Genomic DNA, 23,818 nt, shown 5'->3' on the forward strand with positions numbered 1-23,818 from the left:
ATGGTGGAGTCAGAACTGGGTGTAAACAACATGAAATCATGGCTCCTTGTGCACAACACGGAGCCTTTGGGGTCACATTTAAGTAGGTACTAGTAGGTACGCAGTGTTGGGAAGGTTACTTTTGAAATGTATTCCACTACAGATTACAGAATACATGCCCCAAAATGTATTTTGTAACGTATTCCGTTACGTTACTCAATGAGAGTAACGTATTCTGAATACTTTGGATTACTTAATATATTATCATGCTTTTTTACAACTAATGAATGTCCTGTTCCTGTGTGATTCATTACTATTACTGAAGGCTACTCAATAGCAACTAGATTTTTAAATCTTAATATAAAATGAGTAACAGTAGGGTGGACATTAGGTGAGGCTGCACTTTTTGCAGCGATCTCATATAGAAAACTATTCCGCGCGTATATAAAATAGGTCCGCAGCTCCAAACCGTAGTAAAGGGACCTCTGGCTAACACGTCGGTTTCCCTGTCGGGCTCGTAGCCGAAAACTAGCTTTACTTTGTTGTCTTGGTCAACTTTGCTGGCGAGAGACAGAGAGAGGCGTTGAAAGGCTGCTCCAGCGGAACTTATTGTTTCGGAGGAAAACAGGAACACAGTGTATACTCGAGTCTTAACAGCTTACTTACACCTGGGCTCGTCAGACACTCTTTTTTGGCTGCAGTGGTTATTATTATATTTACATGCTTCCAGCTCCCGTTTCTGCTCAGTGACAAGTCGTACTTTTCCACTCACCTTTTTTCTCCCTCCCTTGCTCATAGATACATAACGGGTATGGCAGTCCATTCTCCCTGCAGCACGGACTACACTGCCCATGAGGCTACATTCTTTAGGGCTATGCCTGTAACACTCTGCTATTGCCTTCATATTAAATCATTTTAAAAAATATTTCTTCACGTCATTATGAGACTCGAGATTGAGACACAGGCATTAGAGCCTCTTAATGCTGTTTTGTTTGGGTTTCCACCTGTGTGGAATTACAAAAAATAGAGAGGGCATAGCCTTACATATGAAACAGGAAAAGACCGCCGCGTAATCCCTTTATTTCAACAAAGTAACTGTATTCTAAATACCACCCTTTTAAACGGTAACTAACGGAATACAGTTACTCATATTTTGTATTTTAAATACGTAACGGCGGTACATGTATTCCGTTACTCCCCAACACTGTAGGTACGTACCTTTTCCAGTCTGCAGGGTTAATTTTGAGAATGGGTCTAGTTTAACCAAAATCATAATCTTTTCATGAGCTCAACCAATCTGAGAGTGACACAGGACATGAAACATGGTCTCTGGACTGGCTGCCTTGTGATCTACGTCACTGCAACACTATCTGCCCAATCTTTAAGTAACTGTTTATTAAAACATACATTTTTAAAAACGATCCATATGGTGTTACTAGATGAATTACAGTGTTTCTTAACCTCAGTTGCGAAGAAATGTTCATGGACAGTTTATAAGCCATTTATTAACAATTTTGTAAGTATCGTTTATTACTGTTAAAATGGTTAAAGAGTTTATGTAGATATATTTACATCTGACATCTGGTCTCCAAACTGTCACATAGGTTAACGATTCTTCTAAACTAGCCAAACTGGTTATTTAAATTTGATCAAGAACAAAGAGTTTTGATTTTATGTAGGAAAACTGGTAGCATGCAATGACTAATGGCAGGAGTGGGTGTGTTACTATACACAGAAATAAGTGTTATGTGATATGGAGCATAGTACACTGTGACTATTGTGCTCCTTGTGTGCTTTTAAATTTGAGAGGCTGAGCCTGATGAAAGCGGGTTTAAGCATTATTGTGCAATGAAGCCTGATCGCTGCCTTGTGACATCAAAGTGAGAGTGCTTCTTATTTGGTCTGATTCTGCTGCTTTTATTCAAATAAGCTGAAAATAGCTGTGCAACATAAGCCCGTCACAAAGAAAACTTTGAGCTTGATAATGCAAACCAAAAAAAGCAAAACAACAGCATGAAGAGCAGAGAGGAAAAACTAACGACTAATGATGAGACTGGCTGTGACTGAAGGTTAAAAAAAAAATTGGAAAAGCAACTAAGTGTCAGTTTAAACATGTTCCCCTTGCATAGGAGGAATGTTGGAGGTAGAAAATAATGAACCAAATAAAAAATGTAATGCAGAAAGTCACTTATCTAATAACAGCTTTGCTTTTTTATTGTTTTGTTTCACTTTTTTAAAATCACTTTAATGTAAAACTCACAACTTAACAGGTGATTTATTAAATCATGGTATGAATGTGACAAAAGCAGCACTTATCCGTTCCATTTGAACCATTGTGTGTACAACAGATCAGACTGGTTTAACTGCAGACCAGTCTGGCATGGCTGTAAGCTACTGTTAATAGGGCAGTCCTAAGAAAATACAAGTACGCTCTGCTTTCAAAAAGAAAGATTCATTTTCAGTTTCAAAACTGACCATTACTACAGTACAGTACAATACATGATATACAATGTCCTTGATGTAAAAGGGAATTACATACTGTATATAGATGTGAATATATTCCTTTGTATGGGAACCCCATCACAGTAGAAGAAAGAAAAGAAGCTGAAGGTCAGAGCCAACTTAGAAACAAGCTTTCTTTGTGTTGACTTCAACAGCTCATCATTTTCCTCTCAGCTGTCCATTTGAAGAGCAGGTAGAGTCTCTATGCAGCCTTGTGAAAACTCATTAGACCTCATGATTCAGCAGCTTGCAGAGCCCCCTTTAGCAGGAATATCTATTTTCTGTATGACTTTATTGGTCTCTCAGGAATTTTGACCCATTTTTCTTTACAGCATTGCTTCAGGTCATTTATGTTTGCGGACAAATATTTATTTTCGGGCTCTTAAAGTTCCTCCAGAGTATTTCAATCAAGTTGAGGTCTGGACTTTGACTGAGCCCCTGTAACACCAACAATTCTTCTAATCTGTGAACCAGTTTCAGCCAAGCTTGAGCTGTTTAGAAAGATTGTTAACTCATCATAATCTCATTATTAACTCCACAACACTTTGTATATGGAGTTCATGATTGATTAGTGAATGCAACATGCCCATGTCCTGTGGCTGAAAGTAAGTCCAAATAATCACCTTTCTACCGCTACACTGACAGTTGGTATGAGGTGCTTGTGGTGTTGTACATTATGGGCAAACATCTCAACTTTGTTTTTGTCTGTCCAAAGGTTTGTCCTGATGCAACTTTGTGAACCTAATCCTTACTGCTGTGTCCTTTTTTAGAGAGAAGCAGCTTTCAACATTTAACAAGCCAATGGAACCTGACATGTAGCCCTTGGTTTGTCTGTGCATTGCATGATCTGACCTTGAGTGAATTTACTGGGATGGTACTCCTCAGAATATGTCAGTGTAGCTTCTCAGTCATCCAGGTAATGGATCTTAAAAAGAAAAGAGACTGGACTTTATTAAGTCTCTTCGAGCCCTTTCGCCTTTCAACTGAGAAGCTTTTTCAGTTCTAAAACCAAATGGTGGGGAGTCCCAGGTATTTAAACCTTAGTGGGAGTTGTCCCTTAAGAGGGCTGTTGACCCACTAGTGATCACGTGCCTCATCGAACAAACCAAAGTGTGAAAAGGGGTGTGGATCATTATCAGCAGAGGTTTTGGGTGAAACCATCATGTGACTCATTGAGATTAACTGACACAAGGCTTGAGTGGGTGTTAAGGTGCCTGGGAAGGGTTCTCAAATCTGCACAGTAGGTTACATACAGTTGGTATCATTAACCACCCCCTGTAGTCAAAGATGGTGGTGCACAGTAGACATAGACGGCCTCTTTCACTCCTCTTTCAAACCATCTGTCCTGTCTGTCCAAAATGTGAACACTGGCATCCTCAAAAGAGTGAGCTGAGTCTCATCCTGCTGAGGTGGAGTAGCTGTAGTTTCTAGAATGTAGAGGTCTGAGTACTCCTGCTGCACTGCAAACAAATACTACGTGGTTTCGTTTCTGTTTGGGAGTTTTGTCATTGGGACAAACCAGTTTTTGTCTGACGGCGTGGCTGGGTCTGAAGTGCACTTTTTCACACGGCTCTATATATAAACAAAAGAACCAAAAACATATTAATCACTGGGCAGAATAAAACTGTTTTAACTATACAGAGTTATGGCAGTAGGACAGGATAGGATTCAACTTTATTGTCATTAAACATGTATAAATACAGGGTAACAAAATATAGTTTGCGTCTAATCAGAAGTGCAAGGTGCATTGAGTGCATTAAGAGCAGATTATATACAGATAAGGGTAGCATGAAAGGTGGGAATAGTTATGTACAGATTATGTACAAATAAATGAAGTATACAGATGTTTATATAACTATACAGAGAGCAAATATACAGATGTACTGCGGACAAATGTATAGATGTACTGATGTATACATATGTACAGACATACAGATGAGGTGTATAGAATACAGATATTCTATATTGCTATACAGACGGGCAGATATACAGATGTAATATGAACTAATATACAGATATGCTACATATGTACATATGTACCAATTTGTGGTAAACAGATCTACAGAGTGCTATGAATATATCTACAGCAGTTGAAGAGTAGTGCTATAAACTATAGTAGTGAACAATGTAAGTACGTGCACTTAAAAGTCACAGAGCAATACAGATAAAATACAGGAGTCATCACAAAATATGTGGTTTGGCAGCAAAGATGTGGGAAACGGGTATCAGGAAAGAAAAAAATGACTCCAGAAGGTGGCGGTAGTGTGATAGTAAGGATGCCAACGTCTAAGAATTAGCTGAAGAAGAAGAAGAAGAAGAAGAAGAAGAAGAAGAAGAGAACGGGTTGGGGAAAAAAGGAGGAAGCGGAACAAGAAATCAGAATCAGCTGTCAAAAAGTGGCTAAAATGTAAGCAACGGATCATAAAGAGGTATTTTTTAAAACTAAATGTATATTGTCAAACTGTCAGACAGTAATATAGACCTCAGTGATATGGGGGGTGTTATGTACTCGACTGTCTCTGTTGTAGGGAAATAGTTCTCATAAGCTAACCTTAACGCTTTAACTACGTGCGCTCCAAGCGCAGCTTGCTAACTGACGTAGCTAGCAGGCTAACGAGGAAGGTAACAACGCCAGGTGCACATTTAAGGGGCTAGATAGGTTTTTTATCAGCCAAGTAGTAGGTTTAAGGTTTAAACCGAATGCTGTCAGTTTAGTTGACCTTTAGCTGCTTCGTAAAAGCATCCAGCCGAGTAGTGGTTAACGGCTAACATTAGCGAGAAAACTATGTTGTTGTCGTCAGTGTTGACATGCCCTGGGTCTGTTGACTACAGCCAAGCGCCGTGTCATAGCCAATAAGTGATTTATCTGCGAAGTGTCATCGTTTCGGCTTAGCCTGTCCTAATTCTAGACATTTCTAAATACTACACAACCGCCGACGGCACGGGAAAACTTTTTGAGACGTTTTTGCTAACCGTGGCTTAAATGTTCTTTTGCAGATTGAACTGTTCTATGAAACTAGAACAGCTGTTCTAGTATAAACGGCGTGTGTTTGTGTTTTTCTCTTTCACAAACATTTATCTAGAGATGTTCGGAGCTTGTCTACACCACTGACCCTTTTGCCTGCCAGTGACCTCTGACTCAACACATTCGCCAAGATGCCTGCAGTTTCCACCGGGGTCAAAGAGCTGTATTTGTCCACCTCTCTGGGGGACCTCAATAAAAAAGCTGAAATTAAGCCAGACAAGACAAGCACTAGAAAGTAATGTTACTATATTTTTTTTGGGCAGAAATTATTACCTAATAAAAAGACATTTGTCACTGATCTCAATTTTCTGGCTTCTGTGACTGAAGCACATTGCAGTCATGTGGAGATGAAAATCTTTAACTTACATATACTTTTTTCGTGTTTGTAGTTATGTCCAGAGTGCCTGCAAAATATTCAAGGCGGCAGAGGAGTGCCGTCTGGACAGAGATGAGGAGAAAGCTTATGTACTGTACATGAAGTATTTGACAGTATATGACATCATCAAGAAGAGACCAGAGTTCAAGCAGCAACCGGTATACCTAATATTTATAAGTTTGTTCATTCTTTTTGTATTGCTAACCTAATGTTTTTTTCACATGAAGGCAGATTATTTACTTGAAGTGTTCTCTGATGTGCACAGGAGTATTACGTGACTATGCTTGGGACAAACAGCTTTAAGAAAGCCATTGAAGAAGCTGAAAAGCTGTCTGAAAGTCTTAAACTCAGGTTAGAGGTTTCAGCTGTCATGATTATGCTCACTTTCTTAATTCAGACACTGTAAAATAGGATATTGATTTTGTTTCACTTAACTGATCTTTATTTCCTACCTATTTTGAACAGGTACGAAGAGGTAGAGGTGAGAAAAAAACTAGAGGAAAAGGAGAGACAAGAGGAGAAGAAGAGGAGGGAGGAAATGACAGAAAAAGATGGCGATCGGGGCTCTCCAAAAACGTCATTCACAAACAGGAAGGACAGCAAAAAGGTGAAGGTTTGAAATGAGTATACACACTGCTGCCAGTGTGTATACTCTTTGCAAAGTATATTGCTGGTTTTGGAATTATTTTTGAGGGCCCCATTTACGTAAGATATATAGGCTTTGCAATGGATTATTCTTCCATCCAGATGACATAGATGTGTCACCTTCTGGACATTCTGCACACATCACAAAAGGAATACTCAGATAATAGAGTTTGTCAAACTGGTCTGCCTGCATTCAAGACCTGTCCCCCATTGAAAACACTTGGACAACAAAACAGGCCAAAGAAGACTCTGAACTGTATGAAGCTGAACTCAGATAGTGACTGGAAAGCACTTTCCCACAGTAGCTGATCTCCTCAGTTCTTATTAGTTTTTTAAACATGAAATGTGATGCAAGAAAGTGGTGAATCTGCCACTATCCCAACTTTTTTTAGAAATATGTTGCAAATCAAAAAGAGTATTTTACTGTCTTATATGTAACTTTCCGATAGTTTACCAAATTTACGCTTACATAAAAACTGCATCGATCAATAACCCTCCCAAAAGGATCTAAACTAAAGCACAGTATAAGAGTTGAATTTTGCAGGTGGTTACAGGTATTGAGATATTTACTGCACACAGCATTTCTGTGCCTTTGAAAAATAAAGTGAGATATAAAGACTTCGAATGTTTTCTTTGCCCTACTGGGCATTACAGTGGATTTTAATAATAATAATAATGCAAACACCCGTAGCTTAATTAATATTTGAATGCCTGTATTGAAATCGTAATGATTCTTTTTTTGTACCTTTAGTATAAGGGGAAAAATCCAGTTTATGTCAACATGCTAATGAGATGAGTCTTTGTGGATGTGTGTCGCAGGTGAAAGCTGAACAGAATGAACTGAAGAATGCAACCTCAAAAGGTAAAGTGGAAAACCTCAAAGCAGTCACTTTGTTTTTATCTTTGAATTTAGTTGATTTATTAGTGCTGAGTTATGAATTTTGTCTGACAGCTGCGCTGCCTGCTGGTGGGATCACGGCTGAGAAACTTTTCAACATGATGAAGGACCAGACTATCGCAATAATTGTTATGGATGCACGCAGCCATCGAGATTTTGAGGAGTCTCACATTCAGGTCCCGGCTCAAACCTGCATCAGCGTGCCTGAGGAGGCCATTAGCCCAGGGTGAGAAGCGAAGCTTCAAACTTGATTGAAGTTTGTTCTAACACACCATGTGTGATTCATTATCAAATAATAATATGAATGGACTGATCTTTCTACCTTCAGTTTGTTTTTGTGTCTGTGTTTTTTTGGGGGGGGGGTTTGGTCAACCTGTGGATAATGAAATGTTTTGACTTTTCAGAATCACTGTGAATCAGATTGAGGCAAAGCTGCCAGAAGAGTCCAAAGAGCACTGGAAACGGCGGGGATTTGTAGATTATGTCATCCTCTTGGATTGGTTCAGTTCTGTCACTGACCTTAAACTGGGGACCACCTTGCAGAGCCTCAAAGATGCTCTTTTTAAGGTAACTGTGTCTGGCGGGTGGTTGACTTTATGCAGTAGCTTGTAAATATCAATACCTGTGTTTTCATGTAAAATTACAATGTTGTGTTTGATAACTGCACAGTGGGACAGCATCACCATCCTGCGTAGTGAGCCGCTGGTGCTGGAGGGTGGCTATGAGAACTGGCTGTTGTTTTACCCCATGTATACGACCAATGCTAAAATTAGACCACCTCGACAGACCATTACCAACACCCTTCCTCAGTGTGAGTATGAGTAGTACAGTTTATTAAAAAAATGGCCCTTTAATGTTTTCTCATTTTATGAGATAGAAAATAAAAACCACAATATACTTTATATAATTTTGTATTACTCACTTACTTACTAATTGTGACTGGACTCTTGTCTTACATGTAGACATTTTCTTTGATGTTTTCAACAGTGAACTTTAGCTACCCATCCCTTGAGGAACCAAAACCTCCAACCCCACCTCCACCCGAGCCTGAAGTTTCACTTGAGCCTCAGGAACCATCAGCTCCTGTGCTGGTGAATGGGATCACACCAGCAGAACCTCCAACATCTAAAACTTCCATAGTCGCTGATAAGTTGCCCGACAGTGTTGATTTCTCTGTCACCGGCTCCACAAATTCAGGTCAGGACTTGGGTAAGAAGGCCCCTGCTGCAAGCACATCCAGCCAGTCACCTGCAACACCCAAAGCATTCCCTCAGGTATTGTTTGCCCTGATAACTGTTAAACCTTTAGAGAATGCAAAGCATTAAAGGACTCCAAATGTGTCTAAACATGACTCTTCTCCTGTCCCAGTTTGACCGTACCAAGAAACCTGAACCTAAGCCCAGCCAAAACGGGTCAGCAAAGGATTCTACCCAGAATGGCCCAGTTGTCCCAGACCGTTCAGTTAAACCACCCTTTGCTCCTAATGCTTCTCTTTCTAAAGAAGAACAAAGTCAGATACACTCCGAAGCAGTGGCATTGATGGAGAAAGCAAAGCAGGAGCAGGAGAAACGCATGCAGCAGCGTCGTTTAGAGGAGGAGAAACAGGAGTCGAAAGAAAGGCTAGAAAAGGAAGAAAGTGAGAAGAGAAAGAAGGAAGAGGAGGAGAGAAGACATCAGGAGAAGAAGAAACTGGAAAGGCAAAAAGCAGAAGATGAGGAAAATAAAATAAACAAAGCATGGGATGAAAAAGACAGGAGAGGAAAAGAGCAGAACTCTGACACACCCTCTAAGAGTATGTCTCTGGATTCCCCGGCTCCCAACCATATTGTTAGTGAGATTAAGGTGAGTCCTCTTCTCTGTCAGAGATAATTACTGTCACAAACAAATGAAAGTTTAAGGTCATCCCACAAGGTCCTAGTGTCTTAAATCATTGGTTAAAAGAAGATGTTAAAAATTCTTCGTCATAATTGCACATCCTAAACAATGTACTTTTTTTTTTTTTTAAACACACAATCCACTAAACTGTTTTAATGAGTTAAAGGATTAGAACCTAGTTTGGCTCCTAGAGCTAAAGTATAACAATTAGAGCCCAAATAACAATTATTTGTAAAGATAAAACTTCAAATAGTGTAATGCTCCTCATATAAAGGTGGCATGTGTAGGTTGAAACTTTAGATTCTAACCCCCCCATTTTTACTAACTAGTCCTGTTTAGGCTGATCACTTCCTTCAGTTTAACCTGTCACTGTCAAAATGGAGGAACAGTTTGATAGAGAAGTGAAGCCACTGCTAAACAATTGTAGTTTGTCCTTTATTAAATTTGAAGTCCTGGACACTTGGGGTTAGTGTTGTCTGTCAAACTTAATGCGTTTGTTAGATTTCCGCAGGGCTGTGAGAGACTGTGACTCTCACAGCCCTGCTGTGACTGTGAAAGCCTTTACAATAATTTTTTTGTATGATCTTATTAAATAAAGTGTGTTTGTGTGTGTGTGTCTTCACAGAGGGAGCCTCTGACCCGAGCAAGGAGTGAAGAGATGGGTAGGAGTGTACCGGGTCTTCCTGATGGTTGGATGAAGGTACCAGATAACCAAACCTGAAATAAGTGATTCATTTGAAATAACTGAGGGTGAAAGTTCAAAGGAAAAAAAGTTTAAAGGTTTATGGTTAAATTTTACCAAATGCTTTTCTTTTCTTCCGCTTAATTTTCTTGGCTAGTTCCTTGACACAGTGACGGGGACCTACCGATACTACCATTCGCCAACCAATCGTGTCCACCTGTACCCTCCTGAAGTCACTGTTCCCCAGACCCCACCATCGACACCACCAACAGTCAAACAGAAAACACCACGACCAGCTGAGCCAGACACAAACCGTGAACAAGAGCAGGAGCAGTCTAAACTGAAACGCTCCTACTCTTCCCCTGACATCAGTCAGGACCTGAGAGAGGAGGCACAGAAAAAGGCCACTGCCCCGACCGCTACTGCTGTCATACCCACAATCAACAGAGAAACCAAGTAAGACACGCTGTGCACCTATAAATATGTTTTAAGTGAACAGATAATAGCTGCATATTATAAAGGACAATAGAAGCCTGCAAAATACTTCTTCTGGTATGAAGATGATGTGTTGGAGTGTCATAAAGGTGATTCAGATTGTGTTTGTGTGGATAGAAGAGTAGCTTTTGATAGTATTTCCTCAGGCTGTTTAGTTAAATGAGCAGAAAATGTGTGATAAGGTAGTAATTTCAGTGACTGTTCATGTTTAGTTTGAACCTGTTTTACAATTAAATATTATGCTTTTTGTGCTGTTAAAGCAACAATGGTATGTATGACCTGTATTCTTTGTATATATTACACTGTGGTACTTCCTTTGATGATTCATCTGTAGTAACTAGTCTGGCTCTCTTATTTTACTCTTTTCTCTTTCAGACCTGCACCTGCCAAAGTCTATTCTAAAGTGGAGATTGCGCGTCCTTCAGCAGCCAAAATTCGCAACCTCAATCCCACATTTGGGGGTTTCGGCGCATCACTGACTGGCCTTCGTAACCTGGGCAACACATGTTATATGAACTCAATCTTACAGTCTCTTTGCAACACTCCTGCCTTGGCTGAATACTTCAACAACAATTGCTACCTAGAGGATATAAACAGGTTAGATCCGAGATAAGTGGAATTGCTGGTCATAATGAGGTCTGTATGCGGGGGAATGTATAACACCGGAGCCTCTGTTCTCTTTCAGGCACAATATTCTTGGCCACAAAGGGGAGGTGGCCGAGGAGTTTGGTGTAATCATGAAGGCCTTGTGGGCTGGTCTGTACAAGTGCATCAGTCCACGTGACTTCAAGATCACCATAGGCAAGATCAATGAGCAGTTTGCTGGTTATGACCAGCAAGACTCCCAGGAGCTGCTGCTGTTCCTCATGGATGGGCTTCATGAGGACCTCAACAAGGTAGTGTGAAAACTTAATAAGGGGTATTCCACAGCCACCAGTGAGGCATAAACAAAGTCTTACAATGGTTACATGAAAAGAGAACCATTAACATCTAAATATTCTCACTCTTATTTAAATATTGACTAAATTAACAGTGCATCCTTTATTCTGTTGAACCACAGCTTTCTCAGGTTTCCTTTTAGTATCCCTGTATGTTGTTGCACACTTGCCTGTTAACAATGAAGTCCTAGTCTTTTTTATCATTTTCCTTCTTTCTGTTTTTTTCACTGGGTTTCATTTTGATGGCAAATTAGAGAGTAAGTAAATAGCTGTGTGTCTTTGGTTCTCCTGCAGCAGTGTGCGTGTGACGTGTCTGCATCTGTCTGGTCTGATGCTCTGTCAGAACCTCTGTGCATGTTGACCCAAGACATGCTCATTGCCTGTATCAACAGATGTCTTTCCTTTCGTTTATTTTGTTTTTACTGGCTTCATGTGCATTTAGATCAGGGGGGGGGATGACGACAAAGCAATTGTGTGATTGTATGTTTTTTTTACAACTCAGCTGTAAGAGGCTGATATTGTGGTCACCTACATTTGTGAAGCAATAGATCGAGAACGAGGTGATGTAAGACCTTAAAAATGATGCTGTATGTGTATGTACTAATAATCTTGGATACATTTGAATCTCAATGACCTTGACCTCAAGGTTAGAGTACTTCTGATAACTGTATTTCTGAAAATCTTGTGACTGCAATGACTTTTTGAAATTGATACCCTAGGTGTGTCTACTAGGAGGCTGAGGAGTCACCAGTATTTTATATTTTTAAACTTACTATAACCACAAAGGTAGTAGGGGTTTTTTTTCTGAGTTATTTTTCCTATTGAAGGTCTTTTATTTATACTGTTAGAGTATCAGCTGAGTGATACAGTGACAATTGTCTCCACCTGGGGTTAAGTTGCAGAAGTACATCAACCCATTTTCTTTTTGAGCATAGGATGCCGATTCGATTGTAGCAGCTGGTGATGTGCATTTGTCATCACGCACGCCATCTCATCATGTCCCTTTTGTGTGATCTTCTGACCTGTGTGCCATCATGCTGGCCCAGTCCCAGTCCACTCTGTCTCTCTGGGATAATTGATTTTTTTTTTTTTTTTTTTTTGTAAATCATACTAATTAATAAGGTATTAATTAGCAAGTGTTAACCTGCCATATCTTCCTGCCTGTCATACTGAGAGTGAACTGGCTGAACTGCATGCTAATAAGCTGAACAATACTCGAGAGATGAATACAGAGATTATGGCTTGAAAATTCTTCATGTAGTTTTTAGTGAGTTTTCACTTCTCCCTGCAACATGATATCGATAGGTGGTATAGTGAACATCTGCCATTATTCATTGATTTTTAATTGAATCACAAAGGCAGGTGTCTCTAGCTGTTAATTTGGGCTTGTGTCATTTTAAATTATTTTCTTTCACTTCTGGTCAGGCGGACAACAGGAAGCGGTACAAGGAAGAAGAAAATGACCATCTGGATGATCAAACGGGTGCTGACCTGGCCTGGAGCAAACACAAGCTTCTGAACGAGTCCATCATCGTAGCACTGTTCCAGGGGCAGTTCAAGTCCACTGTGCAATGTCTGACTTGCCATCGCAAGTCACGGACATTTGAGACCTTCATGTACCTGTCGCTGCCTCTGGCCTCCACCAGCAAGTGCTCCCTACAGGTCAGGGCATATCAAAGCATGTTTTTGCTCTCGTGTCAAGCACACATATTGTTATCTAACATATTCACATCGTGACAGCATTTGTTTCTCTGAATTCATTCGGACAAACTAGCCAATTAAATGTATTGTGGTTGTGTAGATCATATTACTCTTGATTAAATGCATAACTATGGTTAATAATTAGTGATTTTTCTACTTCCGGGTAGGACTGTCTGAGGCTATTCTCCAAGGAAGAGAAGCTGACTGACAACAACAAGGTGTTCTGCAGACACTGCAAAGCCCACAGAGACTCCACCAAGAAACTGGAGATCTGGAAGGTCCCACCCATCCTCCTGGTGCACTTGAAACGGTCTGTAATCAAAGCAGTAAAACAGTTTTTATCTGTCTATTTTCACTCCTCACTTTATAAGCTTTACAGGAGTGCTATTTTTGACATTAACATTATTTCCTGTTGTGGGGGTTCTTCCTGCAGGTTCTCCTATGAGGGTAGATGGAAGCAGAAACTGCAGACATCTGTAGACTTCCCTTTAGATAGTCTGGACCTGGCCCAGTACGTCATTGGACCCAAACAGAGCCTGAAGAGATACAACCTTTACGGAGTGTCTGTAAGTGAAACTGAAATGACTGCTGCTGTTTTTACTGCTCTGGTGTAAAAGATTGATGAAGTATTGTTGTCACCCCGCCAGGCAGGCGGGCTTCATGGACACCTAAATTTGTGAATGCAATAACTCGAGAATGTAGCTGTGAGTAGTGAGCAGTAGCTTCAAATTGATAACATGGGAACATGTACAAAAAAATCTCTTCTAATCTCAGTGACCTCAAACTAAATGTCAGAGGTCACATATTCTGAACATCTTTGCACCTGCAATAACTTGAGAAGTAAGTCACCTAGGGTTTTCAAACTGATACCATTGTGGTGTCTACTAAAAATCTTTGATCACTTTCAATCTCAGTAACCTTGACCTCAAGGTCAAATCACTGGCCTTTGCCAATATTTTTAAATTTATGCACTAAACAAAATTTTAACATAAACATTTTATTCTGAAATAACAGTCTGCTCAGGAACCCTCTGAGCCGATCTATATAAATATGATTTCCTGAACTGTATTAAGTTGAGGCATAATGCCAACGGGTCCTGTGACCTGGGCAGTAAATTCAGCAGGTACCACCATGATACCATTTCTCTATTTTGGTGAGAAAGAAGTGTTTGTATGTAGTTTGGTCTCGGTATAGCTGCTTCTACTGACAGACACAGGATTCGTTAAAGGTCTGGCTGAATGACCAAATTATTTATATATACCAATTCTGATATCTTCATAGTCAAAATCTCAAGTTGTATATGGTATCATCTGTGGTAAGATCAGCAGATGAGCAATGATTACAAACTGCTACATGCAAAGTTTAAGGTCTGCTTACTGAACAAAACTGGTGAATTTTTACAATTATTTTGACATGGTGCAATATCTTTGGTCCCACTCAGGCTTCAGTAAACGTTAAATCGATAGATCTAGCATGGGCCATTTAGTTTTGTATGATCAATCTGTGAAAACCTGGGCTTTCTAAGAACACTTTTTTTTTTTTTTTTTTTTTTTTTTTTTTTTTTTTTTTTTAAATGAGTTGTTTGGTTTCCCAAATATAACAAATGTAGGGAGCAAGGTGGATGTACAGTTTATCAAAGTAACATCAACAATTGTCTAAATGATAAAACAATGAGTTGGATCTGCTTGGGGACTACAGCCAGTCTTTTGGCAAATAGGCAACACAAGAGCTGTACTGGCTCAGTAGCTTTGGTACATAAATGTGTTTGGTCCCTAAACAGCAAGACAGGATAGTAAAATATTTATACAGGCAAGATTGGAAAGAAAAAACCTGGTTTAAAACATTGAAAACAGCAGCCTGTAATGCTTAAGTAACAGTTGATTGTCGTCTGCTTTTCCACTACCAGAACCACTATGGGGGTTTAGATGGTGGCCATTACACAGCCTACTGTAAGAATGCCGCCAAACAGCGCTGGTACAAGTTCGACGACCATGAGGTGTCTGACATTTCCACCTCCTCCGTCAAGTCCTCTGCAGCCTATATCCTGTTTTACTCCACCCTGTGATGGTGCTGTGGGACATAAAGGAGGCACACTAATACACCAGAGCAGCAATGCTTTTTTCTTTTTAGAATCACAGCTCTGAGGACCTGGTGCACAAAGCTGCAGTTAACTTGTCGGGGAGTTACTCGAGCGAGTGGCCATGAGATCTCGTCTGTCCCAGAAAGGAGAACGGTGCAGGCACACTGTGCAACGCTTCAGCTACTAGAGGAGCCATAGCTGTTTAAAATATGCCATCTGTTCACGTTACTGATCATCTAGAGACTAAATGGATCCTCCTTTAAATCTGACTTCTCTACCATAGTTGTGCTGTAGGGCTGACCGCTGGTCCAGACGCTCTTCACTCGCATTTCTTTCACACTCGGTGTGGACAGCGCTATCGCAGAACTGATTTTCAGCTTTCTTGTACTGTGCATACACAGGATTAACAGTTAGGTGGCATGTACATACCTACCTACGCTGATGTTGCACATTACAAATGTAAATACTTTAGGGCAAAATATTTATCTGTTAAGTGACCAAATTATTATTATTTTTTTCGTGAAAGTAGCAGCCATTATATTATCTCCATATTCATAAAGGCAAACCATATGTTTTAGGGGTTTACCTGTAGAGCCTTCTCTTGTTTATTAACGAGGGGTGTTGAAGAGACTGTGACTGATTTTTAGCATTCTTCCTGAGGTAAAGGACGGAGTTTTGCTTGTTCATATTAGCCACATTCTTGCACTTATCCACTTATGCAATCACATTAAGTTGTTTATGTAGAACATATTTGTTTAACAGCCGATTTCAGCGCTCTACTCAGAATGCTTTAAACTGATGCTGATATCTTCTCTGTCTTGCTCGGTTCAGCTAATGAAAGGAAACCCTACAGTCTTCTGTAAAGGTTATTGTCAGTTAAACATACTTACTCTTTACATGATTATACTCAAACACTATTTAGAGGCAAATGTATCAGGATAGATTGACATCCTGTTTGGTTCATACTAGTGATTTTTGGTCTTTATTTGTTTGAGGCTTGGTTAGATTTCTTTTTTTTTTTTTCAGGAATTACTTTAATGTTTAGTATTGAGCTGGAGAATGTGAAGACGTGAGAAATTGACCTTAGCCACTTACACGAGTGTGATAGGGTCAACGCACTCTGCCTGACTGACCAGCCGACTGACAAGGGCAAGCACAAAGTAAGCTGATTATTTTTTTAGAATGGACCAGAGCTCTTAAGGGGTAGGATTAGACTCTGAACTTCCTGACTGTTTTTATTGCCTCGCATGAGATCATGTGCTATTTTCTTTTCACTTGTACTCCCCCCCCCCCCCCCCCCCCCCTCCTCCTCAATGTTCTGAAAGTGTTTCAGATATAACGATTATATTAATCTCAAACAACTCATATGTCTATTTATTAAAACTGCTTCAAATTAGTTTCTGTGTGTGTTTGTGAACAAATGTTCCAAGATATCTTCAGCATGTATTAAGTACTGTCATAAAGCCCTTATCAACCTGATGTCCCTGTCTTCCTGTGGTTTGGAGATAGTGTGATAGTTAAACATTATACATTAACACTGAACTCACAATTTATTTCTAATTGTTATGGAGATGCTAACAGTACAAAGAGCAGCAGAGATGTTGAACCAAATGCAGATGATAAGAAACATTTTCAAGAGGGAAACTGATTTTGGTCTTCTATTTGCAAAGCTCACAGTCCTTGGATCTTTGGCTTCTGGAAAGGCTTGCGGCTGTAGAGCAGCATGTAGGCGTTGGGAGATTGCACCAGGGTGTCCTGTACCTCTCTGACAAGCGAGTCGTCAAACAAGTGCCAGGTCTGGGCTGAGGCGTTGTGGCACAGAGCCGTATAGTGACCCATGTTCAGATGACCTGTGTGGTTCTGTTAAAAAATATGAAATGAATACATTAAAAAAACAGATGTGGTGAAAACTCCATGGTTTTCCACACAGTTTGTCATTTCATGTAAATATTACAGTTTTAATTACATAACAGGTGCCAAGTCCTAAACATTAAACCCTTTGTGTTGCCTGGGTGATCTTAAAATGATGCAAAGCACATTGTGGCAATGCCAAAAGTTTTTCTGTAATGTTACAGATTTGTGTTTTACTATTTAAGCCCAAAAAAGTTGGGTTTGTTTCATTAACTGCAGCAGCATTTCTTTATCACGTATTAAAACTGGGACAGTTTATTGAAGCTGCACTTCATTTTCCTCATACTGAGTTATCTCACATTAAATTATTAAACTACTTTACACTGTTAGAAGGGGGATTGGTTCACTGCTCCAGCCCACATAAGATCAAATTGGCCCAGGATGAAAAATGAGTTTTGCGCCCCTGCCTAAGAAAAAGTCTGGCACCAGGGGTGTTCCTAGGAATTTTAAAATGGTCTCTTTAATATTGCAGCTGTTGATTATTTTAATTATATAATAATGTAATTTATCAGGAAATTAATAACCAAAGATTTAAAAAGCTGCAAAATAAATAGTATAAATACAGTAATTGCATCCAAAATATAGTGGAGTAACAGAAGAAAGCAACAACACGTCCAAATAAGTCTCAGTAAATCACTGGAGTAAATGTACTCCGTTACATTCCTACTGGTAGTATTCATGCTCTTATATAACAGTGTTGGGGACTGTAAGATTAACAGTACTCTAGTCCAACCTGCCAAAGATGACTGTCCTTCTTTCAGAAGGGGCTGTTGCCACCCCATGCCCCCCTTCTGGACATACCCCTGACTGCCAAAGTGGCGTCATGCATTTCATTTACAGCCCTGAGCCTTCGCGGTCTCGGCAGTCATGCATCCCCAAGTCTTTGAATCTACGAGTGTGGATGTTTGCAGTGCGCTCAAATATCTTTCGGCAAAACACAAACATGACCTCACAAATTCATATTACGATCTTCTTCATGTTCACTCACCACAACAGCATAAAGATGGTATGAAGAATCTGAGACATTATGCACTGAGCTCGACAGAAATGGGGTCAAGTCGAGCTTCATGGGGAACGCGACATTAGTCCTCAGTTTCACCTGCTTCTTCCCCTTACAGCCAAACCTGCGGCGGAGGAAATAAGTTTAGTTTGAAACACTGACTCTTAAAAAACAGTGGGGGTTATTGATTTATCTTAGCCTTCCTGTATCTCCGGGGTATTTGGAAGCAGAAACACTTCATAATAGAATGCATAACGAGTATTAAGTATTCATGATGCCTGCTGAATTAATGCATGCATGAATACATGTTATTTGTAGCAAAGGTCGGTTACTCAATACTGATAAATGGCGCTATTCGTGTTTTTGTACTTACAAGCAAAAAGACCATTATTGGAAATCAGTTAATTAATTTTTTGAGTCTTTATTGTCTAATAATTTAACAAACTCAGTCCTTGAATTATTCAAATGCATATTGTTGCTTCTCTGTTACTGTCATGACCTTTGTTGCTGTAATTCAAATAGACCAAAAACAGACTGAAATTGGTCACTAAAAAAATGAATGTCTCCAGAGCAGTGGCGGATCTAGAAAATTGTACATGGGGAAGAACCGATTTATTTAAGCATCTGTTTTTTTCCCCCTCAAGCCTATAAAGCCTTCTTGGTTTTGCTCAATTTTGGTCATGATGATATTAATTGTATCATGTGACGTGAATGTGAAAGTTTTGTGCACTGCCGTTTTCACGATCAACACTGAATCTAGGCAACATCGACTAAGTCCTTTAATTGCTTTCAAACAGCACCCTGCTGAAGTTCATCTCCTTCTAAAGATCAAAGATCTCAGAGCAGCTACACTCCTGAGTGGACCTTAAAGTGAGATTATGCTCTGCTAAATGTTACACATCCATTCATAAAATTTAAAGATTTTATCGACTGAACATATACTCTGTAAATAAAGTATCTTAAGAGATGACGATCCATTCCTTCTCACCGTTTTAGGTGTAACATGAGGATCTCTGGAGGTTTGTCCAAACTAGTGATGACCGCCGTTTCTCTCCTCATCCTGCACACTGAACACAGCAGCTGCTCTCCCCCAGTTAGGACAGTCTGCTCGAAGAACAGCGACAGACAGTCCTGCACAACATGAAACGAGAATAAAAGACAAGCACAGAACTGCAGGGATGAGACCGTCAGTATATCAAATGCAAACAGTCTGAATGGTGTTTAAAAAAACCTGCCTGAATGGAGCACTTAAGGATGCCGGCAGGAATCGGAAGTGACAGCACAGTAAACGTTTGTGTGCTGTACGCCTGCTGATCGCAGTGCATGCAGAGGGTTATGTAGCTCAGCTGGCCCTCAAACAGCTGTGACACAATGGTGCTTTCAGTGGTGCAGTACCTATTGTGTTCTTGCCTTTGCTGTCGTATTGAACAGTGCATCTGGTCCTTTGCAACCTTGTAAACAATCACATACGCACAAAAACACACTCAGTTATGGTTTCCGTAGGTTTATATTACAGAGAGGAACAGGCTATGTGATGGTGCAGATGCGCAGGTGTCTCTGCACCTTTTTCAGGTCGTCGTGTAGCGTGTTAAGGAGAAAGAGGAGCAGTTCCTGGGCGTCCTGCTGGGAGTAGTTGTTGAACTGGGGAAAGATGGAGCACAGCACCGACCTGGCCTCTACGGGGGCACAGCTGGAGTTCGTCCCCAGCCACATCTCCTCTAGCAGGCGGACAAACACCTCAGCGACAAGGCACTTGGACCTGCATGAAAAGAGGTTAAACTACTGGAAAAAACATGACTGCCAACCCTCAGGTGAGTCCGAGAATAAAACGAAGATGCTCAGTCTTAGTCTGTGAAGGTTCTCAGTCATCCAGGTCATGGTAGTCAAAGGAGCTTGCAAAGAAAAGCGTCTGGACTTCTTTAAGTTGCTTGAAGACGTTTCACCTCTCATCCAAGAACTTCTTCAGTTCTAAGGTCAAATGGTGGAGAGTCCCAGATTTAAACCCAGTGGGAGTTTCCCCCCAAAGAGGGACAAAAGGACCCCCTGATGATCCTCTACCTAATCACATGAGCCAAGGTGTGAAAACGGGTGTGGGTCACAATCAGCCAGGGTTTCGGGTGAGCTCATTGTGAAATCTGGCCCCACCCTATCATGCGATTTCCTGAGGTCAGATGGCCCAGGATGTGAGTGGGCATTAAGGCGTCTGGGAAGGGATCTCAAAACTGGATTATAGATGGCAGACAGTTGGTGTCGTAAACCACCGCCTCTGTTCAAAGATGGTCGCTCACAGTGGACATAAATGGCTTCTTTCACGCCTCTTTCAAACCATCTGTCCTCTCTGTCCAAAATGTGAACATTGGCATCCTCAAAAGAGTGACCTTTGTCCTTTAGATGCAGATGGACTGCTGAGTCTTGTCCTGTGGAGGTGGCTCTTCTGTGTTGTGCCATGCGCTTGTGAAGTGGCTGTTTGGTCTCTCCAATGTAGAGGTCTGAGCATTCCTCGCTGCACTGTACAGCATACACCACATTGTTAAGTTTGTGTTTTGGAGTTTTGTCTTTCGGGTGAACCAGTTTTTGTCTGAGTGTGTTGCTGGGTCTGAAGTACACTGGGATGTCGTGCTTGGAGAAAACTCCTGAGTTTTTCTGATACACCGGCTACATAGGGGATGACAATGTTGTTGCGTCTGTCTTTCTTATCCTCCCTCGCTGGTGTCTGATCTTCTTTTCTGTGTCTCTTTGCTGACTTTATAAACGCCCAAATAGGATAACCACATGTTTTGAGTGCTTCCTTTACATGTATGTCCCTTATGTAGCCGGTGTATCAGAAAAACTCAGGAGTTTTCTCCAAGCACGACATCCCAGTGTACTTCAGACCCAGCAACACACTCAGACAAAAACTGGTTCATCCGAAAGACAAAACGCCAAAACACAAACTTAACAATGTGGTGTATGCTGTACAGTGCAGCGAGGAATGCCCAGACCTCTACATTGGAGAGACCAAACAGCCACTTCACAAGCGCATGGCACAACACAGAAGAGCCACCTCCACAGGACAAGACTCAGCTGTCCATCTGCATCTAAAGGACAAAGGTCACTCTTTTGAGGATGCCAATGTTCACATTTTGGACAGAGAGGACAGATGGTTTGAAGGAGGAGTGAAAGAAGCCATTTATGTCCACTGTGAGCGACCGTCTTTGAACAGAGGCGGTGGTTTACGACACCGTCTGCCATCTATAATCCAGTTTTGAGTTCCCTTCCCAGACGCCTTAACGCCCACTCACATCCTGGGCCATCTGACCTCAGGAAATTGCATGATAGGGTGGGGCCAGATTTCACAATGAGCTCACCCGAAACCCTGGCTGATTGTGACCCACACCCGTTTTCACACCTTGGCTCATGTGATTAGGTAGAGGATCATCAGGGGGTCCTTTTGTCCCTCTTTCGGGGGAAACTCCCACTGGGTTTAAATCTGAGACTCTCCACCATTTGACCTTAGAACTGAAGAAGCTTCTTGGATGAGAGGTGAAACGTCTTCAAGCAACTTAAAGAAGTCCAGACGCTTTTCTTTCCAAGATCCTTAGACATGCGCAGTCTTACTTTTCCAGTTCTCTGCGTGTTTCCTGATCCAGGAGGTGCTCTACGAGGGGCACGGTGGAGCACAGGCACTGTAACACTGCATTTAAGTAGCAAGAGTTGCCAGAATTGTCTAACCCACACACTCCTGGTCTGTTCCAGTTGTTCTGCAGCCTCACTGCAGAGCTGCACCTGTGTTTTCCTTTCACCGTCACCTGACCACAGATGTTGGTGTTTGTCCTGCAGGAAAATTTAGTCAAGCAAAAATATCAAATATATCAATGACAGGATTTATTTGTTCAAATCTTCACATTAAAAGGTCACAATATTAAAAACCCTGGTTATCACATTAGAATGTGGTGTGTCAAGTGGTGGGATAGATAACACAGGAAATTAAAAATCAGCTACAAGTAGCAGTAAGGCTCTATGGCAGGTTATGTGGGGTGATGAGCAAGGAAGGAAGACAAAGTCAGAATCGGGTTATGGGTGCTCAAGGCTCAGTGATAAGTGTGGGGATCAAAGATCTAAAACACACACTTATAAATTAAATACTAAGCTAAATATAAAGTTTTCAGAATTTCGTTTTTTTCTGTTTGGCTTATTTCATTCATCAAACATTGCAGCAGCCATAAGACGTTGCAGAAGATCTGTGACAAAAAGCGGGACTAACCTTTGCTTACAAATATTTGAGACATTTTTCTCTTGGTATGAGCTGCTGTTCAGTCGTGGCAGAACGGGCACGGCGGTGCTGCTGTTCATGGCCAGCTGAGAGGCCAGAGTCCTGGTGAACTGTGTCAGGTTGACCTTCTTTCCTGAGCTCTGGCTCTGCAGAGTGTGGAGCACAAATGTGTTGATGCAGATCACATGCAGCGTCACCCAAAGGCCTGGGAGGAATACATCCACCCCTGTTCCTTTTGGATCAGACAGGGGAACGAGGGCAGGTCCTGTCCAACCCTGCAGGTGGGCAATGAGTTCAGACATCATGGAGCCCTCAGGTGGTGAAGATGGTGGCCTCTTAACAGCGGGAACAAAATGAATGGTGAACCCTAATCTAGACAAGATGTGTGTGAGCCTTTCCTCCATCCAGGCAGAGCTATCCAGCTGAACCACACACCTGTGGTTGCAGAAAGGTCTCAGCAGGTGTCTGACCACCTGCTCGACAACAGATTTCTTACTCTGCCTCTGGAGCTGCTCTGGACAGTACAGATACATGTTACAGATGAACCCCGAGCTTGGGTCACAGAGGAGAGCGAGATAAACAGAGTAGTGCTCCTGCTGAGAGGACAGTCTGTATTTCTTTACAGCCAGGTTTGGCCCCGGCGTATGGAGGGCCTGGTAGCGCTGGGTTATGTGGCCACAGAAAGCAGAGAGGACTTCCAGCTTTTCTCCATCCTCCAGTCTGGTCAGAGACAGCAGGTCGGCCTGGATGCTGTTTCTCTTTAGCACGCCCTGCCATCCGTCTAGTTTCACATTTAGATCATGCCCAAAGTTGCAGTTCTCCCCCAAAGACAGGCCGCTCTGCAGGACCACAGAAAACCACGTCACTGCATCAGCATACCCCTCCTCAGACACATCTGTGCTCTGCTCCCTGCTCTGGCAGTGTGACTGCCGATTTGGCCCTGCCTTCACACCGGCAGCTCTCCTGATCAGCTCCCGGATCGCTTCTCTGTCCAGCACCTCCAGCAGAAGCTCCCTGGCTGTGTAGTAAACCTGGCAATTGGGGCTGGGCCGAGTCTTTGTCAGAGGCTTCACCTTTTTGGACTTTTGGAAGATATTCGGTAAGCAAAGGGTGTCCCTCTGGGTAGCTTCACGCGGTATGTCCACCAGGTGGCAGTCCTCGGACATCCAGGCGCACTCCTTCACTGACAGAGCTTTGGCCTTCATCGTTCAACCTGTGCGCGCTAAGAAAAAGCCATCTCAAAATATGTATTTGTTTGGGAGCAAAAGGAGGAGATAGCCTCAGACGGCGGTATTTTTAATATCCTGTGTGCTATCCGGAAAACTGTGTGTGCTGTTCATGTTCATCTGATCCTCAGGTGAATCCAGCGCTCAGGAGAATCCGCTTTTAGGTAAATCACCTGGGATCCGCAGTAGCCAGACAACTGTGTCCTGGCAACGTAAACACAGCGCTCGTGACG

The 23,818-nt window shown here is 41.6% G+C and overlaps 2 protein-coding genes across 5 annotated transcripts; one reads left to right on the forward strand and one right to left on the reverse strand.

The window, feature by feature from the left end:
• Positions 1-4,812: 4,812 nt before the first annotated feature.
• usp8 (ubiquitin specific peptidase 8) lies at positions 4,813-16,675 on the forward strand. Of its 2 annotated transcripts, none has more exons than XM_085458071.1 (19): positions 4,813-4,910; positions 5,565-5,741; positions 5,896-6,040; positions 6,148-6,233; positions 6,348-6,489; positions 7,347-7,389; positions 7,480-7,651; positions 7,830-7,992; positions 8,095-8,236; positions 8,413-8,699; positions 8,794-9,267; positions 9,926-10,000; positions 10,140-10,438; positions 10,853-11,074; positions 11,163-11,373; positions 12,841-13,077; positions 13,284-13,426; positions 13,550-13,682; positions 15,023-16,675. In XM_085458071.1, exons 2-19 carry the CDS (start codon positions 5,638-5,640, stop codon positions 15,179-15,181), a joined length of 3,237 nt encoding a protein of 1,078 aa, XP_085314197.1. In that variant the 5' UTR covers positions 4,813-4,910; positions 5,565-5,637; the 3' UTR covers positions 15,182-16,675. The 2 variants fall into 2 exon arrangements, with proteins under 2 accessions (XP_085314197.1, XP_085314202.1); XM_085458076.1 differs by having other exon boundaries at positions 4,813-4,888.
• LOC146718956 (uncharacterized) lies at positions 16,484-23,818 on the reverse strand. Of its 3 annotated transcripts, none has more exons than XM_085458093.1 (7): positions 22,351-23,818; positions 21,819-21,920; positions 19,671-19,866; positions 19,343-19,558; positions 19,096-19,238; positions 18,096-18,231; positions 16,484-17,056 (listed from the first exon to the last, which is right to left on the reverse strand). In XM_085458093.1, the coding sequence occupies exons 1-7, from the start codon at positions 23,562-23,564 to the stop codon at positions 16,868-16,870; spliced, it is 2,196 nt and encodes a 731-aa protein (XP_085314219.1). In that variant the 5' UTR covers positions 23,565-23,818; the 3' UTR covers positions 16,484-16,867. The 3 variants fall into 3 exon arrangements, with proteins under 3 accessions (XP_085314219.1, XP_085314212.1, XP_085314225.1); XM_085458086.1 differs by having other exon boundaries at positions 21,705-21,920; XM_085458099.1 differs by lacking the exon at positions 18,096-18,231 and having other exon boundaries at positions 16,962-17,056; positions 21,705-21,920.

The sequence above is a fragment of the Copadichromis virginalis genome, linkage group LG1 (assembly GCF_057382275.1).
Source record: "Copadichromis virginalis isolate Kocher_CV1m ecotype Utaka linkage group LG1, C_Virginalis_male_GT1.1, whole genome shotgun sequence".
NCBI classification, from domain to species: Eukaryota; Metazoa; Chordata; class Actinopteri; order Cichliformes; family Cichlidae; genus Copadichromis; species Copadichromis virginalis.